At 35.9% G+C, this 25,954-nt stretch overlaps 1 protein-coding gene and 1 non-coding gene across 2 annotated transcripts; both read left to right on the forward strand.

Moving 5' to 3' along the window:
* The first annotated feature begins 626 nt into the window (after positions 1–626).
* Positions 627–2,506, forward strand: LOC134756171 (uncharacterized). The gene is made up of 3 exons (XM_063693000.1): positions 627–1,037; positions 1,106–1,474; positions 2,430–2,506. Exons 1-3 carry the CDS (start codon positions 761–763, stop codon positions 2,504–2,506), a joined length of 723 nt encoding a protein of 240 aa, XP_063549070.1. The 5' UTR covers positions 627–760.
* Positions 2,507–8,846: 6,340 nt separating this feature from the next.
* Positions 8,847–8,919, forward strand: Trnad-auc (transfer RNA aspartic acid (anticodon AUC)). Its single transcript has one exon. It is a non-coding gene; the product is annotated as a tRNA-Asp (tRNA).
* The last annotated feature ends 17,035 nt before the right edge of the window (positions 8,920–25,954 follow it).

The raw sequence follows: 25,954 nt of genomic DNA on the forward strand, positions 1-25,954 counted from the left end.
CCAAATATAGTTTAAAATGCCTTTCCTTGTTAAATAATACAACTTTAGAGCTTTTCAAAATAGATATTGGAATAGAAAGAAGAAAACCCTTTTGGCATTAATTTACAATGATATTAAATCTGAAACAGTATCTGCATCAAACCCTCTCAAAATGTTCACTTTAAATCAAAGATAGATATAACTCCGTAATAGATGGATACAGTCTAAGGAAAAAACGTGCCTCGAAAATCAAGAAAATTTGATTCTCGTTCAGAGGGCGCTACTAGCTTTGGCTTACTGTCATATAGATGGCGTTGACGGTTTCGTTTGTTATTTAACAATTTTAACGCATATCAGTGAAAGAACATGGGTCAAAATCATAAAAATAAATAATGCAAATAAAAAAAATCATTTATCCATATTTAAATACATTTTATTTATATTTATTTTTAAAGTGTGTTGACACATGGCAGTGAATTTACTGGGGTTACAAAATTTACTATGACAGTACCGCTCTAGTATAAGTTACTCTATGCTTTAAATACATGGGTGTCATATATAAATACAAAGGACATTATAGCTAGTAATTTAGATTTAGTTAAGCGCTTCAAGCAAATGTACGATTACAAACGTTTTATTATGTGAATTAAACGAGAAATATAGTGGCTGACACAAAATATATACAGACGGATCTAAAGACATAAATAGTACAGGGGCCGCATACCATGATCCTAAAAATAATGTAAATAGTACATATAAGATAGCGTCAGAGATATGTATTATGTCAGCGGAACTATTTGCAACTTCAGAAGCCATGTCTTATTCGTTTAACTTAAAACTTAAAAATGTCGTGATATTTACGGACAGCAAAAGCGCGTTGCAGCACATAGCTCGCTGCGCCTCTGGACACAGAGGCACAATGTTAGCTTACACTGTGTTGCATAAATTAAGTATGATACCCACTGGCATGACATTGAAATTGCAATGGATCCCCTCACATATAGGGTTAAGAGGTAATGAGGATGCCGATGCCCTAGCAAAAGACGCATGCACAAAAGGCGTATCTTTCCAGACTTTACTGAGAAACTACATAAATATAAAAGAAAAATTCATTCTGTCTGGAAAGAACACTTTGGTGAACGTAGCAAAGAAAAGGGCATGTGGTACAAGACGATGCAATCGGAACCTCCTCATTTACCTTGGTTTACTAACAGTAATTTAAGTAGACAGTTAATTAAGATAGGCTTAAGATTGCGTTCCGGGCATATCCCGTCAAAAAAATTTGCTTACTTGATGAAAGCAAAAGAACCATCACCAAATTGCCAAGTGTGCGGTTCCGTTGAAGATGTACAACATATTTTGACGGAATGTGCACGGAATGAAAGCGATAGACAATCGTTACTACCTACCCTCAAGGTAAATAGAATAGATGTAGGTGCTTTTCAGAGCATCTTAGCTGTACCGACCTCAGAAGAGGCTAAAAATAATTTTTTATGTTATAATTTTTTTCAAACGGTACAATACTATCCCATAAGTAGACATGTAAGAATACTAGTATAAGGTACAATGGGACTGGCATAATCATGTAACTGGTTTAAGTCCCTAAATAATAAATAGAAAAAATATATCGCGGCGCTATGCGACGTAAGCGCCATCCAATATTAATTGGAGCGGCGTTAATAATAGCGCCGCCATAAGGTACCTTTACCCGTGGGACGTCACATATCTTTACTATTTCATATCTAGTGAATCTCTAATTCATTTCCCGAATCGCGCTGTCAGACATAAAACTAATGATACGCCTTAATGAGTTATGGATGTTTTCTATGTATTTAAGTATTTATCTATTTCTTTCTATTCTATATATCGTCGTCTAGTACCCTCAACATAAGCCTTGTTGAGCTTACTGTGGGACTAGGTCGATTTGTGTAAGATGGTCCCATAATATTTATTTATTATTATCAAAGATAGATATAACTCCGTAATAGATGGATACAGTCTAAGGAAAAAACGTGCCTCGAAAATCAAGAAAATTTGATTCTCGTTCAGAGGGCGCTACTAGTTTTGGCCTACTGTCGTATAGATGGCGTTGACGGTTTCGTTTGTTATTTAACAATTTTAACGCATATCAGTGAAAGAACATGGGTCAAAATCATAAAAATAATTAATGCAAATAAAAAAAACATTTATCTATATTTAAATACATTCTATTGTAGTTTTATAAATCTTCATTTTTAGTTTTAAAGTGTGTCGACAGATGGCAGTGAATTTACTGGGGTTACAAAATTTACTATGACAGTAACGCTCTAGTATCAGTTACTCTATGTTATTATTAATTAGAACCTCCAGTTTATCCAACTTGACCAGCAGCGTATATTTTCATCTTATCATAGATATCACAAGATGGCGCTTTCATTTCCATGTCATGTAAGTCCAATCTAAATTAACAGTTTTTATGTGCACCAAGCTAACAGCAGAAATGATATACAGCGTTGAGTTTATGAACACGTCGTTGTATGGAGACTAAGTATGATTACTCTAACTTTTGCTAAATTCCACTTTAATTTTATAAGTAACAGTTTTTTTTCATCTAATCTTTCCGCTCTCACTACCACCCATACTATTTTAACATAATCTTATTAATACACTATACGTAAGCGCAAGGTTTGACGGAGTTTTAGCGCGCACATTTTTCAACACGGGAACGAGCTAAGGTGATAGTGGGAATTTAAAGCGCTTTCAATCAATCAATCTTTTATTGATAAAATATAAGTAAATATTTTATATGTCAATACAATAATTACAGCTAATGGGAACAGTATTTTATTATTAATATTACATAATTATCTAGGGTACATCATTATTTTTTGATAAAAATTTATTTTATTCTATTTTAATTCGAATTATACAGGATAATTTAAATATAATTTTATATTTTCAATTGATTCTTTCAATTTAAGTAACTTATTCTATAACATACAATCTATAATTAATTTAACGTTAAAGTCTAAAATACATAATATAAAAACCTATCTTACACTTACTAGTTATGCTAAACTTAGTACATATTTGTTAAGTTTGTGTTGTTGCTTTTACGAAGAATTATGGGCTAAATCTTAGCCTAATAAATTTTTAAAACTGTTAATTTTACTTATTTATTTATACTTGCAACTGTCCTTATAAAGCATTAATAATTAAAATTAATTTAAAATAAAAAGAATTTTATTTCTTGGGTTTTTACAGTTTGTACATTTTTGTGTTTTTTAGAGAATTTAGCAGTAGTAGAGTACTTATTCAAGAACTTCGCGATCACAGGTGAAGGGCTGCTTCAAAGCCATCCATATCCATATATCCCGATCCTTGGCTTTTTGTATCCAATTACGACCGGCGATTTTGGTGATATCGTCTTTCCATCTCATAGTGGTTTCCTTCTTTTTCCTATGGAAGGGACCCATGACGTCACTATAATCACTATAAAGCATTAAAAAGATATTGGTCTATCTATACCTATCCTCCAGTGACATCGACGACTGCCGCTTATATTATATGTATGTAATATTGAACGATACGTCGATAAGATTGATTTGCATATAGATATACCTATATACCTATACAGAATGATTCAGGAGACGTGAGCAGGATTAACACTGCGCATTTAGTAAATTTCGACGACCGGTCTGGCCTAGTGGGTAGTGACCCTGCCTGTGAAGCCGATGGTCCTGGGTTCGAATTCGTAATCGTAAGGGCATTTATTTGTGTGATGTGCACCGATATTTGTTCGTGAGTCATGGGTGTTTTCTATGTATTTAAGTATTTAAATATTATATATATCGTTGTCTGAGTACCCATAACACAAGCCTCCTTGGGCTTACCGTGGGACTTAGTCAATCTGTGTAAGAATGTCCTATAATATTTATTTATTTATTAAAAAAATTTTATAAGCAACTGTTTCGTAACAGTATTAGTGAGATTAACGGTATTTTTTTTTGTCGCGTTGAAAAAAAAGTTATTAATTTATTTACGACATGCATGGTCGCCCTACAATAGGATAAGTACGAAACCATGGAGACTATATAAAGGAGCCAAATCTCTATGTATGAAAAGTGTCCATCAAAAAACAGTAATTAGGCGGCGCCACCATACACCGAAACACTACCAAAATCAACCTACTTAATTTGGTCGCGTTATTTGTTGCCTTATATGGGTTATGTTATACTCATGTCCCAGAGCCTAACTAGCGCCACCGGAGAGATTAGGAACTATTATTTAAAGCTGAAAGCGGTCACTTTTGCAACAAGTCTGCCATAAGAGATTGGCATCCTTTCTATACCATCCATATACGAAACTACCGATATTCTGGGCCAAATTGAGCGTCATCACTTTATCAGTCTGGTTACTTTTGAAAACTCTTATCTCACTCAAGTTTGACAGTTTATTTTTTTCATAATTAAAATTACGGTTAAAGAGGTTTTATGTTTATTAATTAGGTGTTGTAGGGTAACCATGATTGTAGAGAATTAAATTTGTCCTCACCAAAAAGTTCAAAAATCTGAAAAAGTGTGGTATGTTTCAACTAAATACGACGGTGATCGATCAATCAACAGTTACTGAGGGGTGTATTACATAAGTGCGACCACGAGTGTGCGATGCACGATTGTGCGACATATTTCTTTTAACGACACTGCAATTCTGCGAAGTGATAGGGTGCGATATATTACTATTCGACGACACTATAGTCCGGCAGTATCTTTGAACGAAGTTAAATTGTGCGACATATATGTACGGCTCGACAATACTTCTGAAAGCAAAAAGCGTAGGCAGGTAGGTAGGTTAGGTTCGTTAGGTAGCTTCAGATGCCCGAAGGGCAATCCGCCCTGAAATAGGAGCCCCGCGAAGCGGGGCTCCGTCTAGTTAAGTTGTGAACTAAAAAATGTTTTTGGAAAATGGGACCACGGATAAAACGCGAATATTTCGCACAAACGATGGTTCGCTCAAACGGCACATCGTATAGTCGTGCATCGCCTTATAATTTTTCGCACGAACAATAGTTCCCACAAATGACATGTCGTACAATCGTACATCGCGTAATTATACTTCGCACTAATAATACTTCGCACGAGCGTGTGTCGCACTCCAGTAGTAAACCCGTTACTGAGTGTGCAGGATTAGTCCTGCTCACGTCTCATGAATTACCCTGTATAGTTTGGCAAGAAAATCCTAGGCAGAGAGAATTATACTGTATTTTTCCTTTGCTAGTAGTATCACCCCAAAGAGAGGGATGGAGTATAGCTTATTGTACCGTTTCAGCAAAGAGGATATAATATTATAGAGCGGTACTGTCATAGTAAATTTTGCAACCACAGTAAATTTACTGCCATCTATCGACACACTTTAAAACTAAAAATAAAGATTTATAAAAATACGATAAAATGTATTTAAATATGGATAAATGTTTTTTTTTATTTGCATTAATTTTTTTTATTATTTTGACCCATGTTTTTTCACTGATATGCAATAAAATTGTTAAATAACAAACGAAACCGTCAACGCCCTCTCTATACGAGAGTAGGCCAAAGGTAGTAGCGACATCTGATCGAGAATCAAATTTTCGTGATTTTCGAGGCACGTTTTTTCCTTAGACTTTATCCATCTATTACGGAGTTATACTTGGTCAAGCAAATCTTGTCAGTAGAAAAAGGCGGCAAATTTGAAAAATCGCGGGTTAGCAACATTACGTTTGAATTGTTCGAAAATCGCGTGTCATTTATATCTTATCTGTGGAGCTGTTTTGTTCACATTTCATCGTTGTTCGATGTACATTGCTGCTTTTTGTTCGTTTCCTAGGGATACCATACTTTAGTTTGATTTACATTGCTACTAACATATCCAGCTTGACAGACTATATATCTATCTTTGGTTTCAGGTAAAATTGGTTTGCCAGACTATCTTACAATCATCGCATATAATAATAACTGGCCGCTTGGCAGTGGTTTTTATTTTAAACGTCATCGTTATTCAGCCATTCAATGGCGCGTCAAGTTGTCATGTTGTTCTGGTTTTACACAGTTATTAAGTATTGTTATTAATTTACAAATTTGCATTCAACGTTGTGTTTGTTTTTAATCTACTTTTTTATGATAATTTATATAAATTAATGACTAGACAGACTGACTGCTGTGTGTCTTGATTTAATCGGCATTATCAAAACTACTGCAAGAAAAGGATGGTGAATTGAACTTCTAGTTTTCAACAAAATAGTTTGTTTTTGCTCGCGGTAAGCTCTTCGCATGTGTGGTAAATAGTGGCCACGCCTCGGTCAACATGTTCAACAATATCGCCACGTGTTTGTCGGTCAATATAAACCAAATTAGAGGAAAAACTTTGAAGAATGAATAAATAAAGAATTCAGGTAAGTCAGAAGTTGTTTGTGTAAACACTATTTACCCTATAAATAGCAGATTCAAATTCGCAGCAATTTCGACTTTTCAATTTTACGAATATCTATAACATACTATCATTTTTATCTATAACACGTTTATTAGTCACTACCGCAGAGACTACCGCAATGTCTTCCGCTTCCCACCATCTCAGACGTAACCTTACCGTAGGTTTCGTAGCGCGTAGCCCGTAGCACGTAGACAGTCAGCGATCGCGGTCCGTAGCAGCCGGCCGCGGCTCCGCGCGCTCCCCCGTCTTCCGTGCAACTTCATTCACGAAGGAATGAAAACCTTACCTAATTGTAAATTAACTTATGCATAATTAAAAAGTTTTCGCGTGTTGAATGAACTTTTAATGATCCGGTGTTAAATGTGAGTATGAATTAGTTTTAAAAGTTAAACTTAGTTAGGTACGCATGGTAGTAATTAAAACTTGGGCGCGAGCCTGTTGGTGCTGTGCTGATGTGTTAATATAAATTTTGTTTATTTTTGCAACATCATTTTCTGCGCGGCTATTTTAGGTGTGAATGTGATTTATTTAAGGAAATTGTTTTTGATTCTAACTGTAAGATTTATAAAATACTGTAGGTATGTGTACTCTAAAGATAAAGATAATTTCAACATTACCAGGTACAAGGTGTTAATAATTACTTATAATGGTAGGTTTGTATGCTTAACCTCATTTGGTATGCAAAAAGGTAATTAAAACTAATATTTTACAACTAAATGTATCATTCTTATAAAGTAAATAGTTAAAACATTTAAGAGATTATGGTTCTAATTATCTACCTAGTAATAGATAGATAAATATTATCAGTATTGCTAATGAAGTAATAATGAAGTATAATATTTTTTCTCGTTAAGCCATTCATATAGTTTCTTTATAAATAAAATAATATTCATTGTGCGGAATTCGACAGGTATTCTATATATTTTTACACTCATAACTAGACAGACTTTTGTTGTGTTTTGCCAATCGAGAAGGGGCATCAGTCAGGGAGGATGATTGTCACACGCTTTATTAAACATGGACTTGTCTTTAAATATGCATATTTCGTATATGTAGAGCTGTATGTGTGTGTGTATGTGTGTGTGTGTGTATGTCGTGTATGTGTTGTGTCTAGGATAATTTATATTTCCATTAAAATGCGATTTATATAGAATTATTACAACTAAATTAACTTAAATCTAGATATTAAGTGTCCTACTCCTCGCTTCGTTCTCCTCAGTACTAAGGGTTGTGACCTCCTACTTGGAGCACATACAACTAAATCTAGATATTGAGTGTCCTCCTCCTCGCTTCGTTCTCCTCAGTACTAAGGGTTTTGACCTCCTACTTGGAGCACATACAACTAAATCTAGATACTAAGTGTCCTCCTCCTCGCTTCGTTCTCCTCAGTACTGAGGGTTGTGACCTCCTACTTGGAGCACATACAACTAAATGATATTAAGTGTCCTCCTCCTCGCTTCGTTCTCCTCAGTACTGAGAGTTGTGACCTCCTACATGGAGCACATACAACTAAATCTAGTTATGAAGTTTAATATATAAGTAATTATAAATGAGCCACAATGCTACATAACTCAAATAAAGCATTAATGAATTAGTGTAACCCATACTAGATACAATAGTGGGCGCTGCTGAGAGGTTTCAAGGGCAGAGTATCATTTATCTGAATGGGCAATTTCAAATGTAGATTCTCGTATATCAGTGACGTGTTTTATACCAAACGTTGCTGGTTAATAATTGATCTTATCATAGATATGGAAACAGACAGCAACATTTTGGTAAGGTGCATTGAGGTAAGATTAAATGAATTTTGGTGAGATGAGCAGTGTTACATTGGAACCACCGTAAAGAAAAATACAAAGGTTTTTGTTAAAAAAAATACTTTAAGGGGTAAAACCAAACAGACTTTTTTCCCATTCCATCGATAACAGCCCGGTAATACGGTAACATTGATTAAAAAAAAAATAGTAAAAATTATTTTAAAAAATCTGGGGGAAGTTACCGAGACTGATCTATATTAATTTTTAACAAGCAGAAACGTCTGCGATCGATGCTATTAAGCTTAGAATAAATTTAAAAGTGGAAAAAATTACTGCCTTGGGTGAGACTTGAACTCACGGCCTCTGGATCGATACTCCAGCGCTCTGCCAACTGAGCCATCAAGACCTCATCCATAGTCAGCAAATCTTCCCACTATATGGGTCTAGGGGACCCTAGCGACATCTACCGTAAGAGTGTTACACTTCTTAAACGGTTTCTGCTAGTTAAAAATTAATATAGAATGGGTAGCACATCGTACCTGGTAAATTTCCAATATGACTTGGAACTCCGGTGGCCGTTTAAGAAGTGTAACACTCTTACGGTAGATGTCGCTAGGGTCCCCTAGACCCATATAGTGGGAAGATTTGCTGACTATGGATGAGGTCTTGGTGGCTCAGTTGGCAGAGCGCTGGAGTATCGATCCAGAGGCCGTGAGTTCAAGTCTCACCCAAGACAGTAATTTTTCCACTTTTAAATTTATTCTAAGCTAAATAGCATCGATCGCAGACGTTTCTGCTTGTTAAAAATTAATATAGAATGGGTAGCACATCGTAACTGGTGAATTCCCAATATGACTTGGAACTCCGGTGGCCGTTTAAGAAGTGTAACACTCTTACGGTAGATGTCGCTAGGGTCCCCTAGACCCATATAGTGGGAAGATTTTGCTGACTATGGATGAGGTCTTGGTGGCTCAGTTGGCAGAGCGCTGGAGTATCGATCCAGAGGCCGTGAGTTCAAGTCTCACCCAAGGCAGTAATTTTTTCCACTTTTAAATTTATTCTAAGCTTAATAGCATCGATCGCAGACGTTTCTGCTTGTTAAAAATTAATATAGAATGGGTAGCACATCGTAACTGGTGAATTCCCAATATGACTTGGAACTCCGGTGGCCGTTTAAGAAGTGTAACACTCTTACGGTAGATGTCGCTAGGGTCCCCTAGACCCATATAGTGGGAAGATTTTGCTGACTATGGATGAGGTCTTGGTGGCTCAGTTGGCAGAGCGCTGGAGTATCGATCCAGAGGCCGTGAGTTCAAGTCTCACCCAAGGCAGTAATTTTTTCCACTTAAAAAAAAAAGGAGACTGATCTAGTTTATAAAATCGTGTATGATTTGAATGCTGTACCTACGTACGTATTTGATTATCAGCAATAGAGTTTTACCTTTAAACCTTAAAACCTTAGAACCTTAAAAACTCAACATTGACTCTTATATAAATATTCCTTAATATAAAGTGGGTACATATTTTACTCTTGCCCAATCGGGGATGCAGTATGCAGTTCTTAATAAATTTGACGGTATTTTTTGTAATTAAAAAACCACATAATGTTCATCTTACACAGTATTATTATTATCGTATGGTTTTATTGATGAAAAACACACAAAAAAAAACCAGATATTACAAAGATAAAATTAACATTATGTGTGCTATAGTCTTAGATCTAAGTTTGATAGCCATTCCCTGGCATCCGCAGTTATCGCGTGCAGTTCTTTCACGCCTCCAGGAAAGCATCTCTTGGGACATTCCTTTACGATGTGCGTGGTTGTCTGGTCTGGCGCGCCACAGTCGCAGCTTGGTGAGGGCTTATAACCCCATTTATGGAGATTGTGGTTGCAGCAGCTAACATCGGACCTGATTCTATTTAGTGAAATCTTACACAGTGAAAGTCTGTTTGGTAAAGACGGAAAAATTGCTATAAATCCTGAGAAAAACATAAAATAAATAAAATAAAAATTATTTAATTCAGACTTTCAAAAAATCCATGTTTTGTTAGTGATACTTAAACTAGGGAACCTATAAACTAAGTGTTAGTCTAATTATAACATTTACAACATTTACATAATTAAGAGCTAGCCATAAAAACAAAAACAAATACCTACTTACTTACTTACTTAAAAACAGCCATATAAATTTAATGAATAAAATATTTTTTAAAGTTATACGCTAGTCATAGGTAATTACTTGTACCTCTTTTCTGGTAGAAGTTACAGGTGATGGGGTAAGCTTTAAAATCGTCGAGTAGAGGACGATAAAACCACCAGTGACAAATCACTTCGCAGTTCACAACTTGGCACTTCTAGTGGGATTTGACCACTGAGCGATGCGAGCGATGTTGGCAGCACTAAAAATATTTCACGTGATTCGGAAATACGGAGGACTCTTTGTCCTATCCCTGTCTTCAGTACGTACCTTAGTAAAAATATTTTTTGTGACATAACTTACCAACGACTCCTTGCAATAATAATACAAACAAGTTTCTATGTAGGGGGGGAGGGGATATGCACAATATGCATACATAGTATTTTGCAACAATTAGTTAATAAATAACGTGACGTATAAATAAACATGTTATAAGCAAGTTTCATGATATTGGTGTTAGTCTAAAGTAATAAAGAAAATTACAACTACGAGGAATTATACAATAAAATTTTGGTTTCGTTTCAAACTAAAACCAAAAAAGCAAAAAGAACTTGTGTGACATAGTAGTGCCTGAGGGTCCTCTTCAGAGTGCAAAGTGTCATTGTTACGCGAGGGGCGGTAAAGACGAGTCCGAAACTCGCGGCCAGGCCGTATACTACTCCTAGTACATACTTTTCTACACGAGCTCGATTCGAGTTTCCACGTGGACCACTGTAACCTTATCCTAACTACAGTAGTAACTATACGTAAACGGAGACCACGATTTTTCTAGTACTCGCGCCCTATAACATAGACAACCCCTGCTGCGTATTGTCATTGCTTGCGCGACCGCGTGTGAGCGGAGTTGGCGAAATTACCAGTATACAATATCCTCGAAATCAGTTACAACTATACGTAGACGGAGACCACACCTATACTGGCACAGCAAGCATCAAAAAAGTAGCAGATCAGACTATGCATCAAAAGTATCTACCTTTCTCTAATAGTCATTTCTCCATACAAACGTAGTCCCCATTTTCCTCTCTGGATATTGACATTATGAAATATATTTTTTCATATTTGAATGTATATAACCATAGGTATGCCCCTACGTCTGATTTTTTTAGATTTTTTTATTAAGGTAAAAATTAGAAGCGAATAACAGATTTCATAAAAAAAATTAAATGCTCTTATATTAATTAAAAATTTAAAAAAAATTAAACGTAGGGGCATAGCTGTGGTTGATATTCAACAAATTGTGTCAAAATATTTTCAATAATGTTAATATCCAGAGAGGAAAATGCGGACTACCGTTTGTATGAAAAGGCGATTTCGCGCGGGTCCTCCACTATCGTCTTAACAAAAAGAGATGTCTCCAAATGTAGAACAATTAAATTGTGGCAGATACTTTTGAAAGCGAACTGTATTGATGTTAAATATTTACATAAAAACATTGCCAGTTTTAAGAAAAACTGTGACATACATAACATTAATACTAGAAATAAGCATAAGCTTGCAGTACCCTTCACTCGGCTCCATAAAATTAAAAAATCATTCATGGTTAACTGTGTAAGATTTTATAATAAACTTCCAAATATCATCACTGAATTATCAGTTGGATTTGAATATTTAAAACTTGACAATTTAAAAGTGCTTGTTGCTAGGCCTATTTGAATAAAGAATATATTGAATTGAAATCCTTATTTGGAAAAAAATTCTAGGGTAGTAGATACTTTTGGCGCGTTCTTTAATCCGCTACTATTGACGCTGACCCCAGATGTCAGTTCCGCGTATTTTGCTTCGCGCTGGCAAAAAATATGAAATACATTGCGGCGACAGAAAAGGACAAACAATTCTAAAGTAAGAGGAAAGGGGAACTTGACGGTTTCACTTGTTTTATTAACAATAAGTTTTTGGCAAAAATTTCATTTTTTGGTACAAGCTTTTATCGCTGACTGTACTTTTTTTCCACAGGCAACTAATACTCATCGAGACAATTCTAAAAACCCCAAACACAATTATGTTGCATGCATACTTACATTGCAAGTTAAATAAAAGCTTGTAAAAAAAGCTGTGGTTGACTTATTTTTGTTGGTTTACAACTTTGAGTTATTTACTCGAAATTATAAGATAATTATACCTAATTAACTCCAAATTGGTTCAAATGAAAGTTACACGCGGTGACCAAGATACATTTTTTCTACAAATAAAACTAAGACTAGTTGTAGAAAAAAACCGGCCAAGTACGAGTCGGACTCGCACACGAAGGGTTCCGTACCATTATCTATAAAAACGGTCACCCATCCAAGTACTGACCCCGCCCGACGTTGCTTAACTTCGGTCAAAAATCACGTTTGTTGTATGGGAGCCCCGCTTAAATCTCTATTTTATTCTGTTTTTAGTATTTGTTGTTATAGCGGCCACCGAAATACATCATGTGTGAAAATTTCAGCTAGCTATCACAGATCACGAGATACAGCCTGGTGACAGACGGACAGACGGACAGACGAACAGCGAAGTCTTAGTAATAGGGCCCCGTTTTTACCCTTTGGGTACGGAACCCTAAAAAGGAACTAATTCTATGTGAGATTAATTCAACAACTATTGATTTGACGGCAACGAAAAATCTACGTATATACCTAATTAAAATATGTATAAAAACAGAACCGTACCCTGTGTACGGAATACTCGAAGCCACTCGTGAATTATGATTTGATAACTTTTTTGTTTCAAAGCTTGTGCCATTTCCCGCGCCACGTTTTCCTTCGATCAAATACAGACGACAAGTCTGTATTTGATCGAAGGAAAAGTTTTGATAAGAAAAAGATACATTTATGATTCGACTTTACCGTTAGTGTATGTGTAAGTGTTTGTACGAAAACGCCACCATGCCCGTCCGACTACAGGGCCAGAGCTCGAAGCCTATTCCGTTGCAGCGGGGAGTCAGACAAGGAGATGTAATCTCCCCAAAGCTGTTCACCGCTGCATTGGAGGATGCCTTCAAGTTAGTTAGGTAGGTCCAACTTCGAGAAAGAGGTCACTCGTCGAATCCGACTCGGTTGGGCAGCGTTCGGGAAGCTCCACAGTATATTTTCGTCCAAATTGCCGCAGTGTCTTAAGTCAAAAGTCTTTGACCAGTGTGTGTTGCCAGTGATGACATACGGATCTGAGACGTGGGCGCTAACGATGGGCCTCATAAGAAGGCTCAAGGTCACGCAAAGGGCAATGGAGAGAGCTATGCTCGGGGTTTCTCTGCGTGATAGAGTCAGAAATGATGATATCCGCAGTAGAACTAGGGTCACCGACATAGCTCGCAGAATTGCAAACCTTAAGTGGCAGTGGGCGGGGCACATTGCTCGCAGAACTGATGGCCGGTGGGGCCGGAAGGTTCTGGAGTGGCGTCCGCGTACCGGAAGACGAACTGCCGGTAGGCCTCCAACGAGATGGAGCGACGACCTGGTGAAGGTCGCGGGAATTCGGTGGTTGCGAGCGGCACAGGATCGGTCGGAGTGGCGAGCCTTGGGGGAAGCCTATGTCCAGCAGTGGACGTCTATCGGCTGACATGATGATGATGATGATGAATAATTTGAAACTTAATAATTTCCTTATAGGTGATGTCAAAAGCAGTATGTATCACATGGTAGCAAAATGATTTCCTCCTTGGGCGTTAATACATGAATCCCTCACTACACTTAATAGGGTTCAATGTACGACCACGTCGTAAATATGTAATTTTGCTCCCTTATGGCACAATGCTCTAATGTATGTACACTATGTACTAAAATAAATGGATGATGTAAATTGTACATTGATTAGACCAAAAACGGACGAGAATGGGTCTCAATATTCCAATAGGTCTGAATATATTATAAATATAATAAGACTGGCAGTTTATTGAGTAAATGTCAACGAAAAAATAAATTCAGTCTAATTTTCCATAAAATTGTAGCCTTAGTTATGCAGCTTTGTTATTTCCAGCTAGCGGCGCGCTTCGCTCGAAATCGGATAAAGAGCTTAAAACTGGTCAAGTATTTAGCAACGAGTTTAGTTTTAAAACAGTTTTATGATTGGCTAACTCTGTGAAATAAACATTGAAATTGGCTTTATAAATCTTTCTAGATATTACTTAAGAATTTTATTATTTATTAGTGGTGCCATTTATTTCAGAAATAATAATTTTAATAAACATGTGAAGAGGCAAATATCGACAACTGTTTCGGTAAATGACAAATGTGTGGACATTTGACCATCATATTTTTCATATGTTTTTAAGGATAAAACATTTCATTAGACAGTTTACCATTATTTAAATATATACATTGAGCAAACTGACAATGTAAATTGAGTCGCTTAACTTCAAACTCTGGTAAATTCATCTGTAAGATTATACAATTTTGGTATTAAGAAAAGGTAGTAGGGTAGGATTTACTCGAGTTTGAAGTTTAACGACACAATTGACCTTTGGCTGTAACATGGCAGTGCGTGGTGCAGTCACCGCGCGCACTGGCCGGTGTTTTTTTTTATAAAACTGAATCGGGACTTAATCGCGTACACTTGTGTATATTGTTTAGCCTGACGTTTCGAACGTGACATTACGTCCGTGGACACAGGCAGACACAGGCAGAGCAGGTGAGAGTTAGCTGGAACCAGTTTCTGGCCACTCCTGCCCGTTTAGGTACGTTAGATATGTATAGCTTTGTTTGCTTGGCAACCTCTAAACAGAAACCAGCGGAAAGCAACATTTCTTATTGGAAATACTGCTGTATAAATATGGTAAATCGTTCAGAATATATTTTAATACTGCCTGTCTTAAATGCCACTGAATTGAGAAATCTGACAACAAATTGATTTCCAAAGAATTTGATTGGCTGAATTGTAATGCGAAAGCTAATAAAATTCATCGTGCTCCTAATGTCCTGTTTACGATTCACGAGGGGAGAATATTCCGTGAAAACATTGCGTACCTATGTAACAGTCGTAAGACAAAAGTGTGGCTTATAAATAATTTTACTAGACTTGTATTCTATAACTTTCTTCTGTCCGGTAGCATCTTCTTGCTCCGCCGTCTTCTTCATCAAAAATTTACAACAACTCTTTTACATTTGAAGCTGTTCGGATAGTGTGGAATGCTTTGCCGTTAGATATCAGACATGCTATAGTTATTTGTTATACAAGGGTGCAAAGTTGTATTTTACCCTCGAGTGTGGAATTGAAACACGAGCAAGCGAAAGGATTCTATAGTTGAAAATAGAATCCTGAGCGTAGCGAGTGTTTCAACACACGAGAAGTAAAATACATTTGCACCCGTGTGTAACACAAAACTTTTCCCCTCACTATAGAAAGGAAAGTGCAACATCCACAGGCGTTAGATCATCTTCATCACTGGAATCACTAATTTTTTTTACGATATTATAACAGAAAACACTAGAAATTCTGATTTTTACGTGAGTCGGTGAGAAGAACAGTAAAAATTTTGTTGACAATGTTGACATTTCTGTTCTGACGTATGAAATGTCAACGATGCGTTTTGAAATTGCATCGACTCAACTTGTGCGTTCAGAATTATATTTAACATCATTATAAAAAATCTAACGTTTAAATAAAGCTAAATTTGGTATTTTTTATTAGATTCTCAAACCATTTATTTAATGATAATTAATATCGAACCAACCATTATTATGAGCGTTTTACGTTTTGTTATCTGTCAAGCTACTTAAACACGCTCAAAGGTCAAATTACTTTCCCCACTAGTGGATAAAATACGTTTTTCCCCGCTTGTTTTAAAGGATAAAAGACGGTTTTCCGAGCTAGTGAGGGGAAAAATCCCTTCCCATTTTTAAAAATCTGCTGACCTACATATTGCCTATTTAAAAAGAATTTACTTAATTTACTTTAAGAATTTACTTTAAGCCTTAACTTACCTTTATTTATGATTATCTCTTCTTCCTCGCGTTGTCCCGGCATTTTGCCACGGCTCATGGGAGCCTGGGGTCCGCTTGGCAACTAATCCCAAGATTTGGCGTAGGCACTAGTTTTTACGAAAGCGACTGCCATCTGATCTTCCAACCCAGAGGGAAAACTAGGCCTTGTTGGGATTAGTCCGGTTTCCTCACGATGTTTTCCTTCACCGAAAAGCGACTGGTAAATATCAAACGACATTTCGTACATAAGTTCCGAAAACTCATTGGTACGAGCCAGGGTTTGAACCTGCGACCTTCGGATTGCAAGTCGCACGCTCTTACCGCTAGGCCACCAGCGCTTATTTATGATTATATATGTATGTATGTATACGTGTATATATGTATTGTATTTGCATGTATATATTATTTTAAAGTTTAAAAATATTTGTCTTCGGTTTTTACTTTTTCACTACCCGTTCAAAGTTGTAAGTATGTACTTAACTTTCCTGCTACCCAAAGGTTGTCTGGAAGATATATATTATAGCGATAAGACCGCCTGTTGTTACCTAGTCTTATACTTGTATTTCGCTTTCTGTGTATTTTTTAACTTTATGGTGCACAATAAAGAATATTTACTTCCCACACACAATCAAAACACACTCAAAACAAAACGGGTGCTTTTTTGGCACTGCCTCTTGTCAGAATTGACACTTTTCGGGCATACTTTTTGTTGCCTTCTATTACATTTCACGTGCATTTAAATTCTGTTTTTGGTAGCTACAATCTACTCATTACAATTTTACTATTAAGTTTACAATGGTACATACATGGTACATACACAATGGTACAATAGGTTCAGAAAGTATCACTTTATTAATATTGTTATGTTTTTAAATGAGTATAATTTATGAAACAAAACTAAGGAAGCCGATAATATTTAATCAATTTAAAATATATCCCGACATTTCGAACCCTTTACAGCGTTCGTGGACAACGGGTGACGATACGTATATTAATCCGTTCCCATAGTTTTATTTCATTAGTAATTGTCGCGGTAACCGAACACAATATTATTTTTTCTACTTCTCTACTCTACACTACAGTACTCTTATTTGTAGATTAAATGACTGACAGTGAGATCGAAAACAACTTCGTAAGTGTTTTAAGGATTCGATAGCAGTGTTCTTAGGGATATTTATACAATATTATGCAACGGCAGTTTTTTTTTATTCTGACTTCTAGGCAAAGATCTAGAAACCAATATTTACTTTGATTTTATTTCTAATTTTAGATGTTTGCCGCTGTCTTAGAAAATATATTGTGTGTTCGTTCGTTTTATAACTTCGGCCCTTGAATTTTAAGAACCCTTTTTATGTAACTATTGCACAAAATACTATTATATTACCTACATATTATAAAATTTGCATAATACATTTTCATAAATTACAAGTTTTATATATGTCAAAGGATACGTAGGTATTTGTCTAGAACGCTTACCGTTAACCTGCCTAATTTACCATGTTGCCAGGTTGCCACCCATTAAAAACCTATTTAGCTTAATTGAACCCTTTATACCGTAAGTAAATCTTAATCAAATCTCGCATTAATCGGTCATTTTATTTACTCATGATTTTTCAAAATTTCCCTCCAGGGCATTAATGGATTCAATTTAATTAAGGTCTCTACCAATTAAATAGTAATCTTTAGGTAAACTTAATGGATTCTAAAGAAGCATTGTCGTGTATTGCTTCGCGTGGGCAGCACATCCGGCATTACCATGACAAGCCGGGATTACTACGGAATATAGATGACAATTTCAATCTCCGCTCTGGTACAACATGGCATGGCAAGGATTTGTCTGTACAAACTGCAACACTTAACTGTACATCAGTGGACCTTATTACAGAGGCATAAGGTCCACTGTTGGACAGTTAACACTAACAGTGTGGGCGATGGTACCGATTGTCCGAAAGCTATTCGAACGGATCGTTATTCAAATTGGTCCTTAATAGTTGTATTGTAATAATAATTGTCGTTGTTGTTTGACCTTTACACAGGAAATGTCTATTCGAATAATTACAGATATTATCTGCTTAATAATTTGTCAATATTTATTAATTATATTCTATTTTTGTTGGTTGGGTACTTGGGTGTTTGGCGAAATATTAGTTTGTAGGTGAGGGATACGATCCGAGTTTAAGAAGAGCACTTTTTACTATCAAAGATACTAATATTTATTTAATACCTACTTTATAATTATTAATAGCGATTGATAATTATGTACTTTTAGTTAATTTACATTTTAAAGTTTACAAATTATATGATAGTCTGTTATTGTCATTACAAATTTCTCGCACATTACATTGGTTCCTAATTTGCATAAGAAATGTTTATTAAGTCCCCGGCAGGCTCGGTTCTCCATACAAACGTAGTTACGCTCTCATTTTAAAACGACTAGCTAGATTGCTCTGAAACTTTGTACTTACAATAAGATACGGTATATCTAGGTCTGTAATTAGTTTATGTAGCTTCAGATACCATAGTAAAAAATACAGCGAATTTAAGTTTTTCATACAAAACTTGTTTTCGCTCTATTTCGTTTGTTTTATAAACTTTAGCTATATAAACTAATTACAGACCTAGTTATACCTCATATCACCTGCTTACAATCCAACACGTAGTTTTAAAATGAGAACGAAACGAAACTCCGTTTGTATGGGAAGGTGAAAATCGGCCGAGCTTGCCGGGGACTCTTAACATGTCATGAAATAATTAATTAAAAACTCTGTACTTAACTTACATAATACATGGTTTATCGATATGTAGCCCTATTATATTATATTTTTACGTGAAAATTGTCGGTCATCCTTTGAAGTGCCTGTCCATTTATTTGGTCCGTCCATGATAAATCAGCTTCTGATTATTACGAACGCAAAGGAATATAGCAAGTATTATTATGTGTTAGAATAGGCCTATTCTCATAAATGACTTGTGCATTTGACGTGTTGAAATGACGTAAGAAATGTAATAACATATGTACTTATGCCAGAGCGATGCAACAAATAATATTCATATTGAACTAGCATTGAGTTTTCGTTTCCAAATACGACATCGAACATAGTACTGTAAAAAAATATTTTAATTTCCGGTTAGTGAGAGGAACCGTTGAAGGTTAATTTCTCGCTTAGATCTTTGTTGGTCATGCTTTGTAAAGAACGCTCCGCAATCTCGTTTCACTCCATTCTAATGTAATGGGACGAAAAAGGTTAAATGATCTCGCTTTATATAATTTGTGATCATGAAAATTCGAAGTGAAAAATATTTGTGAATCTTTTGACGTCTAGTTCTCGATAATTTATTTTCATAATTCATAATTTATTCATAATTCATAATTTGTTTATTTTATTTTATTTTATTTATTTCCAAATATGCAAGTTTACAGTTCTAAACCAAAGTACTTACATACTACAATAAATAATATAATTAAATTACATTATATTAAGTCACGCATGTCAAACTATAATTGAAATCATTTCTTAAACTACCAATTATACTCAGTCATATTATTAAATTACATTATAAATAATTTAAATTGTAGATAAAAAATATTAATACCTTATTCCTAAAATTATCAAGTAAAAGCAAAAGTAAGTGTGTTTATGTAAAGTATAGCTTGGGTACGGTGACAGCTTTCATCTCAATACATGTTTTGCGTTTTAAGGTTATACATTGTACGAAAATGACACCTACCGTACCCAAGCTGTGTGAATGAACTATAGTTTCAATGTTTAATTTAATGTCTATAATATTTCTACTTTATGGCTGTGTTGCAGCGCAGTCAGATATTATTGAACACCTTATTTTTGATGGTAGCGTTTATAATATGCTATCGAGGCTAGATGTACAGTCAGCAAATGTATGAAACAACGCGCCAAAAGTATCTGCCATCCCGGATCACTTTTACAAATATAGATGTCTCTAAAATTCACGTATAGATAGGTACTGTCCGCGCGCGAATTCCGTGCACGGCTTAGGAATGTTAGGAATGTTGGGCGTCATGACAGAATAGTGTCATTTTGTACGTACGGGCGCGGCGCACACCCTCCCACTTCCTCGACCTCCGAATGCACGGAATTGGCGCGCGGACAGTAGATACTTTTGACGTGTTGTTTGATCCGCTACTTTAGATGCAGACTGGACCAAATTGCTAAATCATTTACATAAATTAGACAAAAAGGTTAAGTACAGTACCTAAATAACTTTATGGTCTTATCATTTATAATTTAAATATCGCAATAAATTATATTCTCGCTGGCCTTGCTGTCTCTCAGATAGCTCAACTTTATATCAATAAGTAATGTAGGGCATAAGCTCTGGAATTTTTCATTAAGTTCGCTTTTGTTATATTTTATGGCTTCTCTTTCATAAGTATTTTATTAGTGTTCCATTTGATACATGGGCTTCTATGAAATTAAGTTATGTTAAAAGAGGCGCATTGAATGAATGCATGTGAAATTTGTTTATAGAAATAAGATTTTCAAATGACTCCCCGTTTATTTTAATAAAATAATATGTATGTTTAGTATGAACAACTACTAAATTTTAAGACATTGAACGACTTAAGTAAATCATGCTTATGTTCTCCAAAAGCAGATGTTTTATATGTATGTCATTAGTACCTTCTCTTATTTTATTGCTTATGTTGTTTGTTCCGCACGTTGCTTCGCAGTGTTAGCGAGACAGCGCTATGTACGTATATAATGTTCCACTCACACACCTTGAGCATCGTACAGATCTACATCACACATGTAGGTAATGTGAAGACCATCTAATAATGGAAAAAAGTATGTATGTAAACACTTTATTCTACACAAGAAAATGTTTGGCAATGTTATAGTTTGCTAATTTATTAAATCCTTCATGGATAAGGACTAAATATTTAAGTTCGTAAATAGTAAAGTTTCACAAGTTTCATATGCGTACTTTTTCTAATTGTTTTTTATTAATTTTTCTACCCGTACGTACCTAATCAATGCAGACTTGACAGATTGAAATGTGGAAACGTAAATAATTGTTCGTACGTCTAAACATTTACTTAAAAACATGACGCAAGTCATTCTGATACTAGTACGATGCCAGAGTTCAGTAGCTCGGAATAACTAAAAGTTTCGGAATGTCGGGTAATTACAAAAATGGACACTTATACGATGGAATTAGATGATTATCGGAATTAGATGACATTTTGAAATAGTCGGAATTACCCGAATAACCCTTATCAATGAACTGGTTTAAGAAGAAAAATCACTGATAAATGTGCCATTCTCAACCAAAAGGGTACTTATTGTCGGTTGTCAATAAGGCGCTATTTCCATATAGCTTCAATTTGAAATCAACCTTATTGACAAGCGACAATGTGGTACCTTTTGGTTGAAGACGTCACAAATTATCCTTATTCAAAATCACGACTCGCTAAAGGGGAACGGTTCCATAATGTACACTTTTATGATAAGTAGGTAGGTAATTTTGTTTTCACACCTTACTGGCTGTGTACAAACATTATTCAGACCGGTCAAATACGTGTCGGACCTCGCATTTTTATATATCTTCATTGAATACGAAATAACGGCAAGAAGATCACACTTTTTGTTTGTTTAAAAAAAAAGATATTTTGAGATACATTTCAACTGCTTGATAAAAACGGATTAATACGGTTAATGAGACACAGCCCGGTGGCAGATAGATGAACAGCCGGCCCAGCTAAGCTGACAATCGCTATCGCATCGCCAACGAAACGCTTTGTCTCTTATACACTCTTCCAAAGTGCGACAGTGATAATTGCGTTTCGATCACTACGGAGCGTAAGCGATTGGCATGTTGGCTACGCGACCAGGGCAGACTTGGTTGCTAGGTCTCTTGGGCATCCTTTGTTTACCGAAAAAACGGAAAACGGTGTTTGTCTATCTGTCTGATACAGGAGTTATTTTAATATAAGAATCCTTTCAAATTTGCGCCAAAAGTCATCGTTCACGCAAGCATTACGCACATAAGAATAAACATTTGTATTATATATTGAAATAAGAGTCTAAATTAATTAATTAGCTTTTATTCAGTATATATACTTTTACAGTTCGGTAGCCATGACAGTCGGCGCTAGAGATCTGTCAGAGAGGAAGAACGTTCCGTTTCCCACACTCTCCTCCACTTATTTTTTGTGTTGTCTTATATTATATCCTTAATTAAAGAAACTTAAAACTAACATAACTCTTCGAGTTCATCAGCACAACTTAACATCTGATTTATGTGGCGCTTCCACTTAAACCCTTCTACATCTACCACGTAGGTAGTTCCTGGTATTGACTCCTCTATAACTAATCCTTGAACCCATGGCCTGCGGTCCTTTCTGTAGTCTCGTACCATTGCTTTCTGACCTATTTCAAAACTGACATCCCTTTTCCCTTGGTCCCTTTTTCCCACTCTCTCCTGTACCACTTCTGACAGAGGTGGAGGGCGCAATAAACTAAACCTATTTCTTAATTCTCGGCTTAACATAAGGCGAGCTGGCGATACTCCTGTAGTGCGCTGTGGCGTACTTCTATAGTCAAACATGAACAAATTTACTGAAGATCTTAGATTAAGTCCACTCTCTTTAATTTTAGTTATAGCAGATTTGAAAGTTTCCACGAACCGTTCGGCCGCACCATTGGTCGCAGGATGATACGGCGGTGAAAATGTATGCTTAATGTGGTTAGTGCTGCAAAAGTCTTTAAATTCTAGACTGGTGAATGTTGGGCCATTGTCTGTTACCAAATGTACTGGATATCCAAACCGAGTAAATACACTTTCAAAGACATCTATAGTGCGAGAACTAGTAATATTAGCCATCTCATATATTTCTGGCCATTTCGAATAACTGTCTACTATGACCAGAAACATTTTATTATAAAAAGGTCCCAGAAAATCAGCATGAATTCGGTACCACACTGAAGGAGCGACAGGCCACGGTTTCTGTGTTTTTGATGGCGTTTTACTGTTTTGCAAACAAATTATACATTTTTTTGTAATATTTTCTATTTCAGCGTCAAGATTCGGCCACCAAAAGTAAGAACGTGCTATTTCTTTCATTCTAATGATTCCAAAATGACTTTTATGTAATTCCAGTAAAACCGATTCACGAGTAGTGTAGGGTATTAATATTCGATATCCCCAAAATAAGCAACCCCTGTCTATCGTTAATTCATTTCTTCTGCTATAGAATGGCAAAACTTCTTTATCTAACTCCTTCTTTTCTGGCCAACCATCTGTTAAGTACCTTATTAGTTTGGACAACACTGCGTCCTTTTTTGATTCTGTTTGAATTGTTTTCCAATCTAAAGTTTTCATTTTGGAGTCATTAGTATAGCTCAGTACACTACTACTGGCGTTTGCGAATACAGAATGAATATTTATATCATTATTTTTATTATCAAGTTCAGTCACTGACCTTGAGAGAAAATCAGCCGGATTAATACTGGTTTTAATATGCCTTATTTTGTAATTGAACGCAGATAAAAATATAGCATAATGTTGCAATCGTTTGGCAGCCATTTTTGGAATACTTTTAGTTGGGCCAAAGATTCGCGTCAGCGCTGCGTTATCTGTCTCTAACTCAAAGAAACGGCCGTAGACATAATTGTAAAATTTGGTAATTCCAAAAATCACTGCCATCGCTTCCTTATCAATTTTCCTTGGTTGTAAAATATTTCGGTCAATTCTCCGGAGCTCTTAGTATGAAGTAAAGCTGCCTCTACTGTTCTTGCTATTTCAATGCATTTTTCCAAAGTTATTTCAGAGGGACTCTTCATTAACTCGAACTTAATCAATTTAGATGACACTCCTTCCATGAATTTTTCTTTAATTTGGTCATCGATGTCTTTGAAATTACATTTTCCTGCTAGTTTTCTCAACTCTAGGGCATAATCCTGGATTTTCTCATTTGGTAGCTGATTTCTTTTTCTAAATTCGGCTCTTTCCAATGTTGTTGATAGCGTTTTTACATATTTATCTTGTAGTTTTTGTATTATTTCTTGATATGTAAAAGTTTTTGGTTGTTTAGGTGAACATAAGTAAGTCAGTGTTTCGAAAACTTTGGCCGTTAATTTGGTGATTAATAAAGGCACTTTTTTTTCTTCAGTTATATCATTAACTAAGATAAAACATTCAAACTGTTGTTCAAACACTTCCCACTTTTCTCCATCAAATGGTTTCAAGTCGCCTAGCGCGGTCATTGTTGAGGTACGCACTTTTTGTTGATGTTTTCCTTTATTCTTGAAGTGATCACTCAATTGTTTACGTAACTGTTCCACGGTATGGGTTTCACTAGATTCTAACGGTTCTAACCTCTCTTCGCGTAAAATTTGGATGAGTTCTGGTTTTTTGCATTTATAGATGGAGCTTATTTTCCCACTTTTCACTTCTTGTATCCTTTCCTCCGAGTTTTCCTCTTCCATCAAATCTGCATCTTGAACTTCTGAGTCGGACATTAATTTATTGTAGTGTAATCACCTTGTAATAACCTTTACGCGTGGCAGCCTTTATCCATATTAAGTCTCACAAATATACAACTTACAGTTGAAACCACTTGTAGATTTTGGTTTTATCACTCTAATCGTGCACACGAGGTACTTGTGTCTCGTCGCCAATTATTATATATTGAAATAAGAGTCTAAATTAATTAATTAGCTTTTATTCAGTATATATACTTTTACAGTTCGGTAGCCATGACAGTCGGCGCTAGAGATCTGTCAGAGAGGAAGAACGTTCCGTTTCCCACAATTTGTTTTTTATACATGACAAATGATACCCACTTTCAATGTAAGTACCTATACATCATGATATCTAATAATTAAGTGGGATTGTTGCATGTTGAATTCAATAGTTGCTGCTATCATAAAAGCGCTTGTCGCGCGATAAGCCTCATCCTTATCGCGCGACAAGCGCTTTCATAAAGCATTCATCACGTTCTGACACCGCTTGATAGTAATGAACTAACACTATATTGTCATTACCACCACGTTGAAAAGGCAGGCATAATACGCATGCTGAGCTTACTGACACCAATAGCACATTATTACTCGGAAGATAAGAGGTATAAAATTCGATCATAGGTGGCGTTATGTCAGCAGATACAAGGATTTTATTCTCTCTCGTGCCGAGCATTTCGCTTAAAGCCAGCCAGCCTAAGTATTAACTCCTAATACGCTAGTTAACACAGATCTGAAGGTCTAGTTACCCTAGAAACGAGCTTCGTGTCGAGGTAAATGCTTTAGGAATAACGTAGATGGAATATATCGAGATAGCAACGCAACTCGTCGTTTTACGCCTCACACGCCACTGCTTCGGCATCAGGGAATCAAATAACCATTAATAACAACCGTTACGAATGCTGAGATGAAAATATATTATTACTCGTAGTACTAAGAGCAGTGTTTTCTGGGCGAAGGCGAAGGGCGATATGATTAATCGTTATCACGGGTGATTTTTAGCGACGCCAGTAATATACTCACTATTTATTTTAATTAAATTTATTATTTAACACTTAAATACGAACTTACGTAGAGGCCAATCGCAAACCTCGTAACTTAATCTGACCAAATTTTACAGGAGGCACAAAAAGCTTAATTACCAAAAATTTTGGATGAAGACTTGCTTAGTTTT

This window comes from Cydia strobilella, chromosome 3 (assembly GCF_947568885.1).
Source record: "Cydia strobilella chromosome 3, ilCydStro3.1, whole genome shotgun sequence".
Lineage (NCBI taxonomy): Eukaryota > Metazoa > Arthropoda > Insecta > Lepidoptera > Tortricidae > Cydia > Cydia strobilella.